Source organism: Eleginops maclovinus, chromosome 17 (assembly GCF_036324505.1).
Source record: "Eleginops maclovinus isolate JMC-PN-2008 ecotype Puerto Natales chromosome 17, JC_Emac_rtc_rv5, whole genome shotgun sequence".
NCBI lineage: Eukaryota > Metazoa > Chordata > Actinopteri > Perciformes > Eleginopidae > Eleginops > Eleginops maclovinus.
In genome coordinates, this window is record NC_086365.1 from 14,354,255 (window position 1) to 14,372,611 (window position 18,357).

The 18,357-nt window shown below is 44.8% G+C and overlaps 1 protein-coding gene across 1 annotated transcript; it reads left to right on the forward strand.

Annotated features, from left to right (window-relative positions):
• Window positions 1–480: 480 nt before the first annotated feature.
• Window positions 481–17,637, forward strand: gpr37b (G protein-coupled receptor 37b). The gene is made up of 2 exons (XM_063905140.1): window positions 481–1,891; window positions 13,533–17,637. The coding sequence occupies exons 1-2, from the start codon at window positions 863–865 to the stop codon at window positions 14,346–14,348; spliced, it is 1,845 nt and encodes a 614-aa protein (XP_063761210.1). The 5' UTR covers window positions 481–862; the 3' UTR covers window positions 14,349–17,637.
• Window positions 17,638–18,357: the final 720 nt, after the last annotated feature.

Here is an 18,357-nt window from a genome sequence, read left to right on the forward strand (position 1 = left end):
GGACAGATTATCGTGGATTAATTTACTGAAAGTTACTGAAACTGAGCTTTTTTCCTATTTGTTTGAAACATTATTAACTGTATCTGCTCAAATGTTGTGCAAGTGGTTTTTGCATATGCTTGTGCGTTAAAATAAGAATATCAGCTCGTCTCTCGGGCGTGGCTGGCTGGCTCCTCTGGCGGGGGGTGGGGGGCTATATAGCTGTAGTGTACTGCGGGGCTGCTGGATGCTCCGTGATGGATGAGGAGTGACAGATCGGGGTTAGCTGCCGGGGGAGTCCATTTTCTTCCACGGTCCTACTCGAGGAGAACGAAGAGGAGGTGAGAAGCGACGAGAAAAAAGACCGATCCCCCCCACCCTCTTCTTTCCCTCTCTCTCTCTCCCTCTCTCTCTCCACTCCCGTGCATCACAACCTAGTGGGCTTTACCCAGACTGCACCGCATTGACGCTGCTGCTGCTGCCAGAGGACCCAACCCACCAAACTACCGCGCTAACACAGAGAGAGGATCGCCCCTTTCAGATGCTTCTACCCACAGCTGGAGCCTGGATGCTGTGCAGATTGTGCGGCAGTTTATATATAATATGCAGCATTTCCCTCTCCACCTCCTCTCCTTCTCTCTGGATCCGGGCTCTGATTCGCTGTCCTGCTCCGTAATGCCAACACTTTGGAGACTGGAGTGACTCCGGGAGTGATCATACCGCATAGTGCCAGAAATACAAGGATACAAGTTGGTGATGAATGGAGCTGTTTACTTGAGAGCTCCATACAGGCTGTTTCCAACATGGGTGTTGACTGACCGGAGCACGGAGGTATGAAGATGCACTTGTGAGGATTAAATCTGCGCTCAAAATTTCCCGGACCATGCAGATTCTGCCGCCTTGGACGCTGTTTGTGATATTAGCCCACGCACATGTATTACTATCCCTGAGAAATAATGGAGAAGTTAAGGCGGACAGCAACGCCGGAGCACACTCTGCACGGACTTTCCACGGGTCGCTCCGGGAGAGTCACCACAACAAAGCCTGGGACCGTGCGCACTCGCCGGGGTACGCCACAGGTGCGTCCTCGGAGGCGCAGCGGGCAATTATGCGAGGGCCCCTGAACTCCACTCACCCATGGAAGAGGGTAATTGCTGGGGAGACAAGGCGACACAACAAACGCGACTTTATTAGGACTGTGACACCCGTGGAGGAGCCCCACGCTGCCTCACATTGGGACCCGACGCGCCACCACAATAGGAGGATAAAGTTGAATGGCGGTCTTAGTAGTACGGGGACGCCAGCAGGTGGACACTACAATGCAGCTAAGCCCTCTTCAATGGGCCGGGGAGACTGGGGAGGGGGCCCCGAGGAGGCTGACAGGCACAGGAGGGGCACAATAGATGAACATAAGAAAGGCTCCAAGAGGGGGAGAGCCCGGCTGAACAAAAACGTGGGGGCTTTGGCTCAGTCTTGGGAACCCATCCCCAAACCTCAGGCCCTCACCTCCACCGACCTGCCCTTTGACCTCTTCACGAGGAGGCCCGAGTTCATCACTTTCAGGGAGGAGAACCCCTGGGACGCCACGCCGATCACGCCTCCCAGCTCGCAGGACTTTGGGGACGAGATCAAGAACCCCTTCTACCCGGTGACCAGCGAGACCTACGGCGCCTACGCCATCACCTGCGTCTCCGGGGTCATCTTCCTGGTGGGCATAGCGGGCAACATTGCCATCCTGTGCATCGTGTGCCAGAACTACTACATGAAGAGCATCTCCAACTCGCTGCTGGCCAACCTGGCTGTGTGGGATTTTGTGCTCATCTTCTTCTGCCTGCCCATGGTGGTGTTTCATGAACTCACCAAGTCCTGGCTGCTGGGGGAGTTCACCTGCAAAGTGGTGCCCTATGTGGAGGTAAAGTTATTCTGTTCCTCCTTGTTTTACTCCCGCTCTGAAGGTCTCAGTATGATTGGGTGTAGCCTAGCATTGCTTCCTGCAGGATGACACATGATAAATAGGGCTCAACCAGTGTTATGTACACTGAATGATCACACATGTTCAGTAACAACACTTAATCTGCTGCTGCAGGGGATGAGACGGATTCACACGAGTAAAGGGACTGATAGAGTTGAGTTTCAGTTTCAAAGACATATAGGATTTCTCTTCAGCCAATCACAAGGAGGCTGTTTGTCACCTGTACACCTGCTAGTGGACAGAGAGCCTCACCTTACCCTCAGGGAACACACACACATGAATACACACAAGGATAAAGCTCTATATCCCATCCATTGAGTAAAACATGTTATAGTTCCTGCACCCTCTCATACACTCTCAGCCTCTTAAATGTGTGTCATGAGGAGGCAAGACAGGGTTGTTTACACCCTGATGATCCCTTTGTGTGCTCACTGCAATCACACCAGTGTCAGATTCACCAGCAAGGTGAATGTCCTTTGTATAAATCAGGGGATTCCAGCTCGGGGTCTTAAGCCTGTTTTCAAAGGGTTATTGTCACGGCCCGGCTGGAGGAGGGACGCACAGATAAGACGACACAGCGCATGTGATTTTAAGGGAGTTTTCTGAACCCAGATGTATTTTAAAGGGGAAACACACCCAGGTAGGAAGGGCATGTTTACCCTACAAGTGTTTAAAATGGTATGTTAAGATGCAAATAAGCTCATTTGCATCTGGATTGGTTATGGCTAGGGTCTAAATTCTTGTCTAAGGCGTTTTTGAATTTCCAGACAGGGGGACTAATTTCCACGGACAAAAACAGGTTCGACACTAGGAATAAAAGGTTGTATAAACTCAGGCTCTACATGGTTTATTCACAAAGCCCTCTGTGAGCATTCTGAGTATAGATAGGAATATAACTGGAAAGTGTGGTGTATGGAAGTACTACTGAAGTGGACATTTCTGGGAGAAACAACTCGAAAAACAGCCTCTAAAGTTCTGTATTGCGAAATCCAAAAATGTTTGCAGGACTCTATGGTAACAAACAATGAATCTATTAGACATCTTCTTCAGACTTCACCTGTTTAATATTTAGATGACTTAGAATTCTGAAATCTATCTAATGCTAACCTTGGTGAATTTAGGAGAAATCTACCCATGCACAAAGAAAGTGAAATATAAACATCTAATACAGTAGCAGCTAAATCTCAAAAAGCACTAGTGCATAAAAAAAACTATTTCATGGGTTGCCTCGCGTTATCGTCAAACCAAAATGAAAGCAATGGCACTGGTTGCGTCTGAGTTGCATGCAAGTGAGAGGTTTGCTATGCAGTGCAGCAGATGTAATCACAGTCAGAGACGGCTGGATGTCAGGGAGTCTGACGCTCTCCAGCTTCTACAAGCAAGGCATTGAGCCAGAGCAGGCGACCCAGACTCCGCCCCCTGGAGACAGAGCTTGCAGACAAGGAGGGGAAGGGATGGGAGGGGGGGCTGTGACATCATCAGGAAGTGAGGATGTGAGCAGGTGAACAGTATACGCTTTTATCCTCAAAACCAGCTTCAGTAAGCGTCCCCCCCACCTGATTAACTCGGGGATGTAGAGCTTTGATTTCCCAGAATGTGAACAGAGCTGCATCATATTAATTATTCCAGAGTGAAAGGACTTTTGGAAATCCAATCCTCCTCTCTGGTCTTTTGAAATGCAGGTGTATAGCGTTTAAAAGAGAGATAGTGCTAATAGGCCCACGGGAAAATAGGTCACACCTAGAGGAATGTGCTTTTGGAGTCTGCTCATTTTCCTTCAGGATCCCAAATCAATGGAGCCTGCAGCAGCTTCTCTTTGCTTCTGCACCTCGCTCTGTCCCCGCTGACCGCACACACTGTAACACAGACAGTATCTGATGTGCAGTTTAATTTGCAAACACTTTGGGAGTGCATAGGCTATGGTATGTTTTAATGATGGGGTGGGGTAAGGAGCCCCCTCCCTGTGATACATTGCATGTGAGCTATCCAAAGACCACGGGATATTATTTAATAACTTTAATAACCTACTCACAAATGGCAATCTATATGGAGTGTGTGTGTGTGTGTGTGTGTGTGTGTGTGTGTGTGTGTGTGTGTGTGTGTGTGTGTGTGTGTGTGTGTGTGTGTGTGTGTGTGTGTGTGTGTGTGTGTGTGTTAGTTGAAACATGGTATTCACTTGTCTCAGTGCATTTATTATACAGTATGTTTTTAAGAAGGGCCTCGAATGTTTCGCTGTGTTTGTGTTGCGGGATGTGTGTGTGTGTGTGTGTGTGTGTGTGTGTGTGTGTGTGTGTGTGTGTGTGTGTGTGTGTGGGCACGTGTCAAAACAGGCCGTGACTAATGCGGCCTGGGGTTCACTGTCTCCCTGTGGAACATTCAGAGAAACACACACACACATACACATATACACACACACACACACACACACACACACACACACACACACACACACACACACACACACACACACACACACACACACACACACACACACACACAACCTATGGAGTTGACATAGTTCTTCACTTAACCCAAAAATCCAGTCATGGGGAATGTGAACGTTTGGCCTGACATGAAGACACACATACTCAGCCATGCCTAAATCATCGCTCTCTGACACAAACAGGAAACATGCATATTAATCTGAAGGTGGTTTGGATAGCGTGTCACAGTGAAAGCCCTGGAAGAAGAGCCCCCCGTGGTGCTGCGTTCAGTGTTTGGTAGAGCGTGGAATCGTCCCAACCTCAGAGACAAGCATTTCTAGGCGTGAGATGTGGCAGCGAAATTGTAAGACTGCTGCGGAAAAAAAATACAGATGTGTTTGCAGGCGGCACGCGTTATTCCAGACGACTCCTTTAAGCAGTGATGCACAGAGCTTAACATCCATGCATCGCTAATAAGCAGTAAGTGTTACTATTGTCACCTGGAAGCTGATTTAGATAAGACTTACAAAGTAGGTTATGAGACAAATAACCAGAGCAGTGAGCATTTCATAAGCCACAGGGGAGTCATTTGTCAAGGGTCATTCAGAACCGAGCTGCTGTCTCACTACTCCTAAACACATTTCGTAATGCAAGTGCAGAACGGTGAGCTCTAATGGGTATTTTGTCCTGAAATAATGCTCTTTATTTATGTGTGAAGGCCTATAGGCTGGGTATTTTCAGCAGCATGAGACCACAGGCGTTCACAATGATAAATAATAAAGAAAGTAATGAAATACACACTCCACATGTATCTGAAACTATCTGTAGAAAAGATGTATCAAAAGATTAAATATGTCCGTGTGATTTGTAGAACCCTGTTCATATGGTCATTATGTCTGCATCTCAATTATTAATGAGTGCTTCCATTAGCAGACGGACATGGCTGTGTTCACACCTTTTTTTTTCAAACCTGATTTACAGCTAATTACAAATGGCCATCACGGAACATAAATCTGGCGCCTCTCTGGAGACTCATTGTGTCCTCAGTGGCATTACGGCACTCCCACTAACAGGCCTGCCGTCACTGTTACCGTGCAAAGTGGGAGCAATAATCGCTTATAATGAAGGATAAACATCTAAACATATAGTGCAACGTTGGTGATAGTGTCTGTCCCTGTCGTAAGTAATCAGAAACATCTTCAAGTGTCACTATTTGCAAATTAAGTCGCTTAAAAATTCAGTAAAATTCCCTCTTTTGAAATATTGAGTTGAATACTAGATGCCGATTGGTCAACTCTAAACCTTCTGTGGTCTGCTATTCTGACAGTTGCTAAGGACAGCAGACTGTTGCTAGGATCAAGGGACTACGTGCATTCAGATCACTCCGCAGAAAGAAGTCCGGTCAAACGGTTGTTTCCCTCCGTCAGATAAAATGTGGAATATTTCTGCACATATTGCCATACTTGTAGAGAGCAGGAAACTTTGGATAACTGTCCTCAGTAAAGACAAGAGAAGAAGAACCAGAAAAAGAAAGTGAAAAGTAAAGGGTTTATTAAGTACCCTTACATAATAACTAGGGGCGTGAACCTTTTGTGTATTATCATTTGAAATCAAATTAATATTCGACCATCCACTCCAGAGCGATGCACGCTAATAAAGGCGCTGTGGCAAGTTATCAAAGCATGCTGCAAAGACTGTAGAAAATGTGGTCATGGTTTGAGTCAGAATTGCTTTTACAAGTTGAATCAAATGGATTATTTTTGCCCACGCTTATATAAACTGTCTGGTGTGTGTGTGTGTCTGTGTGTGTGTGTGTGTGTCTGTGTGTGTGTGTGTGTGTGTGTGTGTGTGTGTGTGTGTGCCTTGTGCATACATCTTGCACAATACCCTGCAGTCAGACACTGAAGGCAGTCTGTGGTACAGTGGGTTTCAGCAGACAGACAGACAGACAGACAGACAGACAGACAGACAGACAGACAGACAGACAGACAGACAGACAGACAGACAGACAGACAGACAGACAGACAGACAGACAGACAGACAGGGAACAGAGACTATTAAAGAGAGAGAGAGATAGGGAGAGAGACAGGGAACAGAGACTATTAAAGAGAGAGAAGGAGGGAGGAAAGAGAGTGAGGATAGATTGGGAGAGAGGGAGAGAGAAAGGGCTGCAATATACTGGGATTGCATTGTGCTGAAATTGGTGGTAATGGCAGGACATACATCAGCCTGACACATTCACTGTTACAACTCTCACACACACACGCACACACACACACATTCAAGTTTGCCATCAGTATTACAAATGTGGTTTCTCTACAGGGCTGTCCAGGAATATGTGGCTACTTCTATATCCAAAAATGATAACTTACCTATCACCAGAGGTGCTTAAGTAAAATGACCAATGTGTGACAGTCCAAATACCTTATATGGAGTATCACATGTAAGAATACTCATTCTGCAGGTTAAAAAATAGGACATATAAACATGACTTTTATTAGGTTACTAATAGTTGCATGACAGAATATTCCATTTAAAGTTATAATGCACAAATGATTGATCATTTATTTGATCATTTAACCCTTTGTTTTATCTCACACAGTCATCCCACTGGTTTAATCTTTAGTAAGGCGTCATGTTGAAAGAGTGTAATACGTTTTTAATTCACAATGCTAAACGCAAGCTGACTCAAAATCAACGTAGTGAAGAAGTAAGACAATCATTTTCTCAATGTTTTCCTATTTTCTTGATCCTAAAAGGTGTGGATTTTGATTTATCCATTTTGATCATTAATATATTAAAAGTACAATAAGATAGATAGAAGATAGAATCGGAGGATGAACCCCTCTTTATTTGTCACATGCATGCACACAGCAGAGCACACACAGTGAAATTGGTCCTCTGCATTTAACCCATCCTAGTACTAGGAGCAGTGGGCAGCTATTGTGCAGCGCCCGGGGAGCAATGGGGAGGGGGGATTGGAGGTGTCCGGTGCCTTGCTCAAGGGCACCACAGCAGGGCCTAGGAGGTGAACTGGGACCTCTCCAAGTAGCAGTCCACTTTCCATATTTCAAGTCTGTTCGGGGACTTGAACCGGCGACCCTACGATTCCCAGTCCAAGCCCCTACTGACTGAGCCACTGCTGGACAACAATAATTGATTGAATGTTTTCACGGGGGTTTGAGTTTCAGTTAAATATTATATCTCTAGAACAGATTTTTGGGGATTGTTCATTCTTTGAAACATATGGATTATAGCGATAACTAAACGTACTTCAAGTGAACTAAAAACCACACTGGATACACCCCGAATGCAGCAGCTAAACAAACATTTGTTCAGCTACGGTTGCATTAAATTTGAATACTCAAGTAAAGCAAAAGTACTTCAATATTGTACTTAAGTAGAGTACTTAGTAAATGTACTTAGTTACTTTCCACCAGATATACTATTCTCTGTCCAGTTGTTTTCTATACAGTACATTCATCCCCATGTCAGTCTATCTGTCTGTCCATCTACCTAGCCTGTACACACACACACACACACACACACACACACACACACACACACACACACACACACACACACACACACACACACACACACACACACACACACACACACACACACACACACAGAGTCAGTAGTGTGTGAAGATGCTCCAGATGGAGGGATGGCCTCCTCTCACTGATCATTGCCCACGGCGGCTCCCTCTTTCTCTCTCTCTGCATCAGTTATCTGTGATTAGAAGCACGCCTCAAAGGAAACACACACACACACACACACACACACACACACACACACACACACACCTTACAGTATGGTAGCTTTTTGGCACACACACACACATTTGTGCTTCTACGCTGAATGCCCATACAAAAGCAGCACAGAGTACATGAACTCACACTTGGTCCCGTGCCCTCTCCGTGTCTCAGCCCGTCTATCAGACACCAGGATGACGGTTAATTGGACGATATGTAAATTATGCAGGGTATGTAATTAGGGGCTCTCCATAATGCATGACAGTAAGTCCATTCAGTCAGCTCTTTGTCCAGCGATGAGGAGATACTGTGTTTTGAATGTTGAGACAAGACCTGCACAACACCACGAAGCAAAGATTAGGCTTGCTGTCGGGGGCAATTAACCAAATTGGTGATTAACCATGTATGTATGAAATATTCATCGGGTGATTACCATTAGGAATTAGGTATGTTGGTAGGCATGAGCAGCGTACAGTTTCAGATCAACGTGGAACAGACTTAATAGAATATTACAACAGAGAGACACTTTAGGATATCTGGATCTGCAGCTGCTGTTCACTGACAGCATTTCCTTTCATGTCCAGGGGAAATCTGCCACAGGTCAGGATATCATTTAATGGAGAGGACATTTGGTAACTGCCTCAGAAACACTGCTCAGAGCAATGGATGTTTGCCATCAATTTAAATGAAGGAAAGAAAGATGAAGATTTGAAGGAACTGCTCCTTTTGTCCGTGGAATATAATAGAAAAACAACTGACTCAAAGTTCCTACTTTATCTTGGAAAGAGCTGAACATGTTATGTCTATTTCTAAGACTTTCGATCACTGTTGCCTGGCAACTTCAGGGTTGACCACAGGAGTCCAGGAAGTTTCTGCAATCTAGCCATAAAATGGTCTGAATAAATGACACCAATTTGATGCTTTTACACTTCCTGTGCAGATTATGAAGATATGCCGGGTAACTTAGTGAGCATTAGAGGTGCTGGTAGGTCGCCTTTGTATGGAGCCATGCTAGCTGTTTCCCTCTGCTGTCACTCCTGGTGCTAAACTAGGTTAACCCAGGCTTTACCATATAGACATGTAAAGCTGCCTTAGCATGACACGCTATTTGCTCTTTGCTCACAGCCAGGTTGCACACAGAGCCTTGCAGGGAAAACAGCTCGTAAGTTCCTTTCTTCTGGTTACTTCCCTTGCTAGCTTGCACAGCGTTATACAGCTGTCTTCTGATTGGTTGCACGTCAAAGGTCATATCAGTGCCAATCATGGTCAAAACGAGGCGGCACTGCTACCTCCTACTGACCTGTCTCTGAGAAGAAAAGCTCCAGAAAAAGCTATACTATAAAAAGCTTTGGATACATCAAGTTGAGATCACACACACACACACACACACACACACACACACACACACACACACACACACACACACACACACACACACCAAAAATGCACCATTTGACTAATCCTGCATAAATGTGGACGTGCACAGACACACACATACTAACAAGTGTGTGTGCATGCTCACATACGGTTCATGAGTCTTTCTGCTGCTGTTAGACGGATGGGGGCTGTCAGAAGGGGGGGGGGGGGTCAGAGTTATGGTCTGCTGGAGCCTGCACTGGGTCACACACTCCAGCTAGAAATAGGACTGCAGCAGGATTAACCCTCTGTCTACCTGGCTCATTGTTCTACGGCTGTGTGTGCGTGTGCGTGTGTGTGCCCATTCATCACCTGATAACACCCATTACCCTGACAGTGGTTGGAGTCACAGTCTGGCTGCACAGGCTCCACCAGTCCTTGTTAAAACGCAATTAATAATGCCAGGCCTTTGTGCCACCAGCTCTCAGGACCTTTAATCAGGGAGCTAATGGGCCGTTACTGAAAACAGCACCAGGGGACAACGTGTTTCTCACCTGCTGTGCAGACAGACTCCCTACATGTGTCGTGGATAAAAGACCTTTTTCACGATCTGGTTTGGTGGCACCTTCCTTGAAGAGCCTGAAGAAATGTATAAGATGAAGAGGGAAAACGGTTATTTACAGGTAGCATATCGTCAGTCTGTGAGAGGTCTTTTTGTCTGAAAATTAAAAAGTCAAAGGTAAGTTAATTTTAAGCTGAGAAAAAAACGTTCAATTTTGAGAATTTTGGCCGTTTTCAGTGGGAAGAAAAACACACATTTAAGTTTCCTTTACATTTGCAACTATATTTGTCCTTTATTTCAGATCAAGACTCATTTCAATATTTAAACATAAAGTTCCTTATTTATTTTATGACTGTTGATAGATTTAAGATGGATGTAGTAAAAAAAAATCCCTAATATGATCACAAAGTTAAACATATGCATATTATCACATGGGATAATTCCTTAATTGCATATTTGAAACACAGCACCGGTACAAGTCTGCTCTGATTGGTTAGCTGGCCGGCTCTGTTGTGACTGGTCAGCTGATTAGAGATGTCCCACCCCTTAGCCTATCACGTACAATGTGTTGGAGCGCTGGAGTTGCATAGCGAGTGTTCCATAGTGATGTCACCGTGTTCCGAAAGTAAACCAAGGAGTCCAATAGAGGCCTTTCAGGGATTTTAGCCTTTGCAGACCATTTACATGCACACAAATCAACACACTACAGGAAAGGGAAACCTTAAAAAGTATAGAAGGGCCTCTTTTAAAGCTCATATTTACAAAGTTTAATTTCCACCCTTAATGCGAACAGACCTGTCATCTCCAGGTGAAATAACAGGGTGCATTCTGGGTGAAATGCCACATTAACATTAAGCGCTCTGAAGATGTCGGGGCTTCCCTGCTATTGTCTTCTTTATTCTTCTGCCCACTCGTTTCCATTCTTCTATCCCTGTTTCTCATTTGCATTAATCCCCCAACACAAACACACACACTCAGCCTCATCACCCCACCAGGCCTGACTCTTGACTCTCTCTAGCTCTCTCTCTCTCTCCCCCCTCCTCCTCCCTGGTTACAAAGCTACACTTGTTCCTCCTGCCCTCGCTCTCCACCCCGACACGCTGATCAAAGCTGGGTTTCAGGATCCTCCTTTAAAGCCAATCCAAGCCTGTTGTTCGAGACATGAAATATTCACCATGTGCAAACACCTGTCCATGTCTGCCGGATGTGTGTGAGTTTACCTGAAGCCACCATATGGAGTACAGCTGTGGATAGAGTGGGTCACAAGTAGAGCTTTATAAAATATCTTTTATCTATTACAATAAAGAACACAACTTCAATTACCAGGGATGCAGAGCCAATCTACGGGGAAGTTTTTAAGTGAAAACCAGCTCTCAAAAACAGCTCATTATTCTCCATTAAAACTATACTCCTTGCACGCAGCGTAACAGTGTTTCAGCCGCTGGAGTGGGATGCAGAAATAAATAGCAGGGAGCAATTTCCATGAATGGTTTCCTCGCTGACGGATGAGTCAGAGATTGAAGTGAGCAGAACTGCTGTGTGTTTGTGTTTTATTCATGGTGGAGATCAGGGGAGGCAGAATTCTGTTTAATCTTCGGTGCCATAGCGGCTTCAGACTGACATCCCTGCTATCGATAGTGCAGAAAAACACGAGGACACGCTCAGAAATTCTGTGCGTTTGGAATTCATTAGAATAGGATATTTCTACGCTGTTTCCCATGGTTCCTAAGTGCTTTATTGATGTATGGTGTGCTGCTCTGCTGCAGAATCACGCTGGTTTTCTATAGTTTTAACATCCAGTGAAGCTATGACATTTTATTACAACACCTTTACAAAAATGATGAAAATAAGCTGAGCTCAAGCTTCACATGCTCCTGCTTGATTATTTCTTTGGTACCCGGCTTCCCAACATACTGTAGGTATCTAAGAGTACGATGACAACATCTGCCAAGTGCACTCAAAGCTGCCCCAATCACCTGAAGGATTAATCCGTCCAGGCTGTGAACAACAACTCATAGGAACGTAACGAAACGAAAATATGTTGCTTAAAAGATAATTCTGCTTTCTGTCTTTTACTCCAATGACAGGTGCAAGATTGGGGTGTAATGGCACGTAATCAAATCCAAAATGAACTCACAGTTACTGGAGCATGTTGGTGGTTTATCTACCCCTCTTACCCTTCATGTATCCTTCATTAGTCTGGCAACCATGTGTGTCAGAAGGTCAGTGTGTGTGTGTGTGTGTGTGTGTGTGTGTGTGTGTGTGTGTGTGTGTGTGTGTGTGTGTGTGTGTGTGTGTGTGTGTGTGTGTGAGAGACCCAGATACCCAGAACATCTTGCAGGGTGTGTGTGCATCTATATCTGTCCATGTTTGGAGCACAAAAGCCGTGGCTCACTAGGGCCATCTGGGAATCTGGCAGTTGTAATTAGATTTGATGTGAAAGGAGGAAAGGAAAGGGAAGGGACGAGCGGGTGAGGATGCAGAGGAAGGTAACAGAAAAGGAGGGATAAGTGAGAGGCAGAGGGAGAAAAGGTAAGCAATGTGAGACAGGAGGGATGATTGGGGGGGGGATCAGTGGCTGATTCTGCCGCAGGCGAGATACTGGAAGGAAGCGGTTCATGCGAGGACACACACACACACACACACACACAGCTGTGGATGCATGTTTTGCAGGGTGCCCATTCAGACAAACTGACTGTTAATTCAACAGATGCTGAGGAAATGTGCGAGCTGTCTGACAATTTGCAGACTTTTTAACATCGAGAACGGGAGGCAATTAGCTCGAGACATGAAGGTTTGAATGAAACGCAACAGAGGAATGTTTAGGAAGTTTGTTAATTAGTAAGACTCATTGAACCATACATTTTACTGAATGAGTGCGGTGGTTTCAATCCGCCCTGCCACTCTCACGCTGTGTGTGTGGTCCCCTCCCTCTCACACACACACACAGCTTACAGCCCTCCATTGTGCTTCTGTTGCTCCACCGCTTGTAATTACCCCAGTGTCAGGTGCACCATTACTGTGTGCCCTTACGTTTTGGCAAACGACTTGTCAACTTGCAGAAAGGCCTTTGTTTGTGTGTGATGTCGGAGATTCTGCTTGTTTACTTCCCCGCCAGCCCTTCCTTAAGATTCTGCCAGACAATGTCAGACTGAGAGATAATTATGTCTGCTTCTTGTTATTCTTTTATTCATTTAAGACTGGGGACATGGACAACCGCGACAGCCCATCTGGCAGTAGTAGATTAGTTCTATGAGGCAATTGTTAGCTGACTTTTGTCTCTGTTATTTTCTCCTACAGTCCTGTGCTGTTTCATGACACTGTTTGTTATTAAAAGGGGTTTTAAAGCAGCATGACTTAATCAAGTAAAGCCTCTTCAAGCCACCTGGACATGTCTGTACATGCATTGCCTAGAATGACCAAAAGGACTTAGATTTGGTATGCCTAAAATTTTAAGAATATATCTTCATGTGTTTCCTCAGGTGGCCTCCCTCGGTGTGACCACCTTCACCCTGTGCGCCCTGTGCATCGACCGCTTCCGCGCGGCCACCAACGTCCAGATGTACTACGAGATGATCGAGAACTGCACCTCCACCACGGCTAAGCTAGCGGTCATCTGGATCGGCGCTCTCCTGTTGGCCCTGCCGGAGCTCCTCATCAGACAACTGGTGACCGAGGACTCAGGAAGCCCGGACGAGCCTCCGGTCGAACGTTGCATCATCAGGATATCCACCTCGCTCCCCGACATGCTGTACGTGCTGGGTTTGACCTACGAGGGCGCCCGGCTGTGGTGGTGCTTCGGCTGCTACTTCTGCCTCCCCACCCTCTTCACAATCGGGTGCTCCTTGGTGACGGCGCGTAAGATCCGGCGTGCGGAGCAAGCCAGCGTGCGCAGCAACAAGAAGCAGATCCGTCTGGAGAGCCAGATGAACTGCACCGTAGTGGCGCTGGCGATCGTCTACGGAGCGTGCGTGGTGCCCGAGAACATCTGCAACATAGTGTCCGCATACATGGCGGCCGGTGTTCCCGAGCACACCATGTCTGTCCTCCATCTCCTCTCCCAGCTGCTGCTCTTCTGTCGGGCCGCCGTGACGCCGGCGCTGCTGCTTCTCCTCTGTCGTCCCCTGGGCCGGGCCTTCCTGGACTGCTGCTGCTGCTGCTGCTGTAACCACGCGCCCTCCTCGGCCACCGGCAGCGACGATAACGAACACGAGTGCACCACCGAGCTGGAGCTGTCGCCGTTCAGCACCATCCGCAGGGAGCTGAGTAACTACACCCCTGCCGGCTCCCACTGCTAAACAGACGTTCCTCATCAGGGATGGAGATCTCACTAGCCTGCTGTTAGCCTTTGGCTAGCATTTCTCGGACTCGGCGAGATATGCCTTAGCTAGTGTAGTCACATTTTAAAATTGGTGCATGAATAAAGTTGGACACTGAATAATCACATCCAGCCAGTGTCCTACTTCCTTAACTTTCATTCCTTACAATAATCCTCTACATTCATGGAAACCTGTATGGCCCTAATTTCACAGCAAAGCGTACAAAACGCATCTTCTTCACTCAGGCCCTGGGGTGCTCTCTAAACAGGGTCAGTACTTATTTTAAGCAATCCTGCCTGAACCTGTAATACTTACAATTACAACAAATACTTACTAACATCCCTTCTGTATGACCTTGTATGCCTAAATATCTTCACTCAGTTGGGATTATCTCATGCCTGGTTCCTTAAAAGAGGTTCGATGGGGTTAATATCTTTAGATTCTGAAGCAGAAACTGGTTCCCACAGCCTTATGCAATGGGTAGGTTAAGCTAACACTTTTTATACTGTACACAGGAACATCATTGTCCAGTACGCATCACACTATGTTAAATTTAATAAAAACCACTTGGGATGATGAAGTGTATATGGGAAACTAAACTGTATTATAAATCCAGTCATCTTCTTAGTGCATCATTGTTGAAATTCTGGAGACGAATTAATCAAGCCTAACCTTGTATAATAACTCAAATTAAAATGTGGGCATGCACTGCCTATATAGAAATACAGGATTCAGTTTACAGACTCTATAAGCTGCAAATGTACAGTTCATGTAATGCTGCACACAGGGGAACAAGGCTTACGATAATTAAACACGCGCAGGGTGTCTCTTCAGTGATGACAGAGGTGCGCTGAGTGGGTTGGAGAATCCAAATGTACACAACGAAACTTAAACTGTATATTGAGAAAATATCCAGGGGACTCGAACACAACTGGGCTGGCCTCAGAGATACATAAACACGGACTTGAGTGGAATTAAAAGGGTTCGAATAGAAGAGGGAAATGGATTGGAAACTAATCAAACGGAGGGAATATAAATACAGTGAAAGGTTTGGGAACATTACACCATGGAGTAGAACCGATGGAAGGGACGGACTCAGCACGGACTGGACTGAAAATAAATATCTGCACTACACTGTTGTATCATGTTACGCCTTACACGTTGGGCTGTATATACTGTACACTTTCTTTGGTGCTCTTATGATAAATGCGCTGTGAACAACAAATCCTTTCGGTTCGACTCAAGTAATCGAGCTGCGTAGTGGGATTTTGGTCAAGAAGACAGATTACAGTTGTGTGTGGAATACAAACAACAAAGGAAAATCAATAAAGAGTTTCACTGAGATGCTAGGGATTGCCTGAAGCCCTTGCCCTGAGTGTTGTTGAACACATGTGGTCACTTTATTCTCCAGTAGGCTACGCAATTACTCAGCGGTTAATAGGTTTTAATAAAAGCTTCTTAGGCTACCTTAACTATCAATCATTCACTTGGTAATTACAGCAAAAGTGCCAATAACTGCATTATTACATTGTTAATATGCCTAATTTGTATTGAGTTATTGGTTAAATGTGTACCAATAACCACAGCAAATCTTATAGTAAAAAAACAAATCAGTATTTTTTTTTCTTAGCTGTCAAACAAAGTGCTACCATTATTGTACAATCAAAACTTAACAATCACATAATGCTAACTTTGTGTCAGGGAAAAGCAACTTTAGTATCAGTCTTTTAGCAATATTTCATTTATGTGGCCATGAAATGTATATTCAAGACCACGTTTACAGGGTTCTCAGTTTTAAATTGAGTCAGAGCGGCAGGAAATAACTTTATTGACCATCGCACACTGCTAATGCTAGCTTAGTTAGCTACCTAGCTACTGCTAATAAAATCAACAGTGTCTTTAGCCCATGGACGCCAGAAATAACAGGCGTCTGTTCTACTTATATCTTAAACAAAGGACCCATTGTGTTAGTAAGAACGTTAACGTGGAAAAGCTGCCTCTTTTGTCTGCATATGTGCCATGCAAGAATAGTTAGCTTAACTAGCGTAGCAACGATAAGCTAAGAGGTTTGAGGTTTCATGGATGTTTTTCTTGACCTATAATCACATTGGCAGTTTCATTACTTGGGTTTTTTAAGGAGAACCAAATGAAATGTTTTTCACAGCGTATACATTTACAAGTGTATTGTACTGTAAATCTGTTTTCTTAATCCTACCAATCAGACCTGGGTCAAAACAAGGTGTCACCCACCATCATGGAGGTAATTGAAGTGTGTAAAAGGCTGACAGAAATGATGCTCAAAAGCCATTAGTTTGCTTGTTAATGTACTAAAAGATATATTCCTCATAGTGTTTAGGACTTACAATGGCTGCTGGTGGACTCTGTGATGACCCAGGTGTGATATTCAGTGGTATACTGTATATTGCGATGAATCTTTTACATACGATTCTGCACTGCCAAACACCTTCTCTCTGTCTGTTTTCTCGTGCTCTTGTGGTAGTAGCACACTATCTCTGGGTGTCTCTCTCAGCGCGGAGGTCAGCTTGCCCTCAGCTCCATCAATACAGGAAGGAAGAATCTTGCTACAAAACATTAATCACAAATGAGATGACAGTGCCCGGGGGGTGGTGGGGGGTTGGCATGTTAAAAATATACTCAGCGAAGAGGGTGTTTCTCCTGCCATGGCTGCAGGCAACAACCCCTTTGGCTTTAATGAACTGCAGTTTACGTGCTCCAAGGGATCCAGGTAGGATGTAGCCAAGTTAATGGAGGAAATAGGCACTGCAACACAATACCCTGCAGCCAGTTTGACAACTCTTTTTATTACCATCATTATCAGGCTATTGTGGGCCCTTGTGTAAACCTGTCTCAGTTTATATGCTCTAGCACCAGCCCAGATTCTACCGTTAAATCAGAAAGTTTGTCTGGATTTCCCCGACCTGTTTGACGCGACAAGTGTCCGCTGACCTCCTGAAACTGATTCTCTTTTCTCTGCATTCTTTCTGGGAGTATAGCTCATTCTTAATGGCTCAGTGTGTAGTAACGTGGTTCAAACTATTGATGAAGTGATTCTTGTTAATCAGTCAGTGGGACGTTTATTCTGAATTTTGTGAGTATCCTCTTCACTCAGAGCAAAATTGTGTCACACAAATGTAAGCACACAACCACTATTGTCTCTAAGTCTAGTCACTGGTTTCTACATAGCTTTTTATATAGCCAAAAACTGTCCCTTTGTTTATCAAAGAACTTTATCTTGAAAACTGTATATTAAAACCCTAAATGTACTATCGATGCTGTGTTGATTTCTTGTGAGTACTAAGATTGACTTTGTCTGCAACTTATTTGAGAATAACGAAGAGAAATTAGAAGTCCATCATGTTTAATCCCTTGACTGAAACTAGATGTGTTATCCCATAATCACCTCGAGCACATTCAATGTAAAAGGAATAACCCAGACCCTTGATTCCACGGAATATTTCTACTAAATCAATTAAGGAGACCTAGCAGAGACAACTTGAAACAAGATCATTTAAGCAGTGATTCTGTAGGATGGCTGAATCTCACCAAGCCTTAAATCCTACATTTCCCATAATGCAACTGAACTAAACTAGTTAGTCATTTAACATTAGGCATCAAATCACTGTCGTTATTCGTTAGATCCCTAATCACCCGCTTGAGTCCCAAAATCAGGATACAGGTATTTATTATCTCTGCAAAAATGGAAGTAGTCAGCACATGTGGTACAAATAGTTCCCCGAACAGTGTCCTTCACTTTGCTTAAATACAAGAGAGGACGTTACACAGTCACAAGAAGGAGAAATACCGGTTCAAGGCGATGCTTTGTTCAGGTTACCTGAGGCCCACGTCATTTCTGACATATGTCATATGTCTTTCTCCCTAGAGGCCGAATCATCATGTTGCCACATAGCTATCAAATGCCTAAAACCACGTGTCATGCTTCTCTTCTAGGAGGTCAAACATCCTGTCA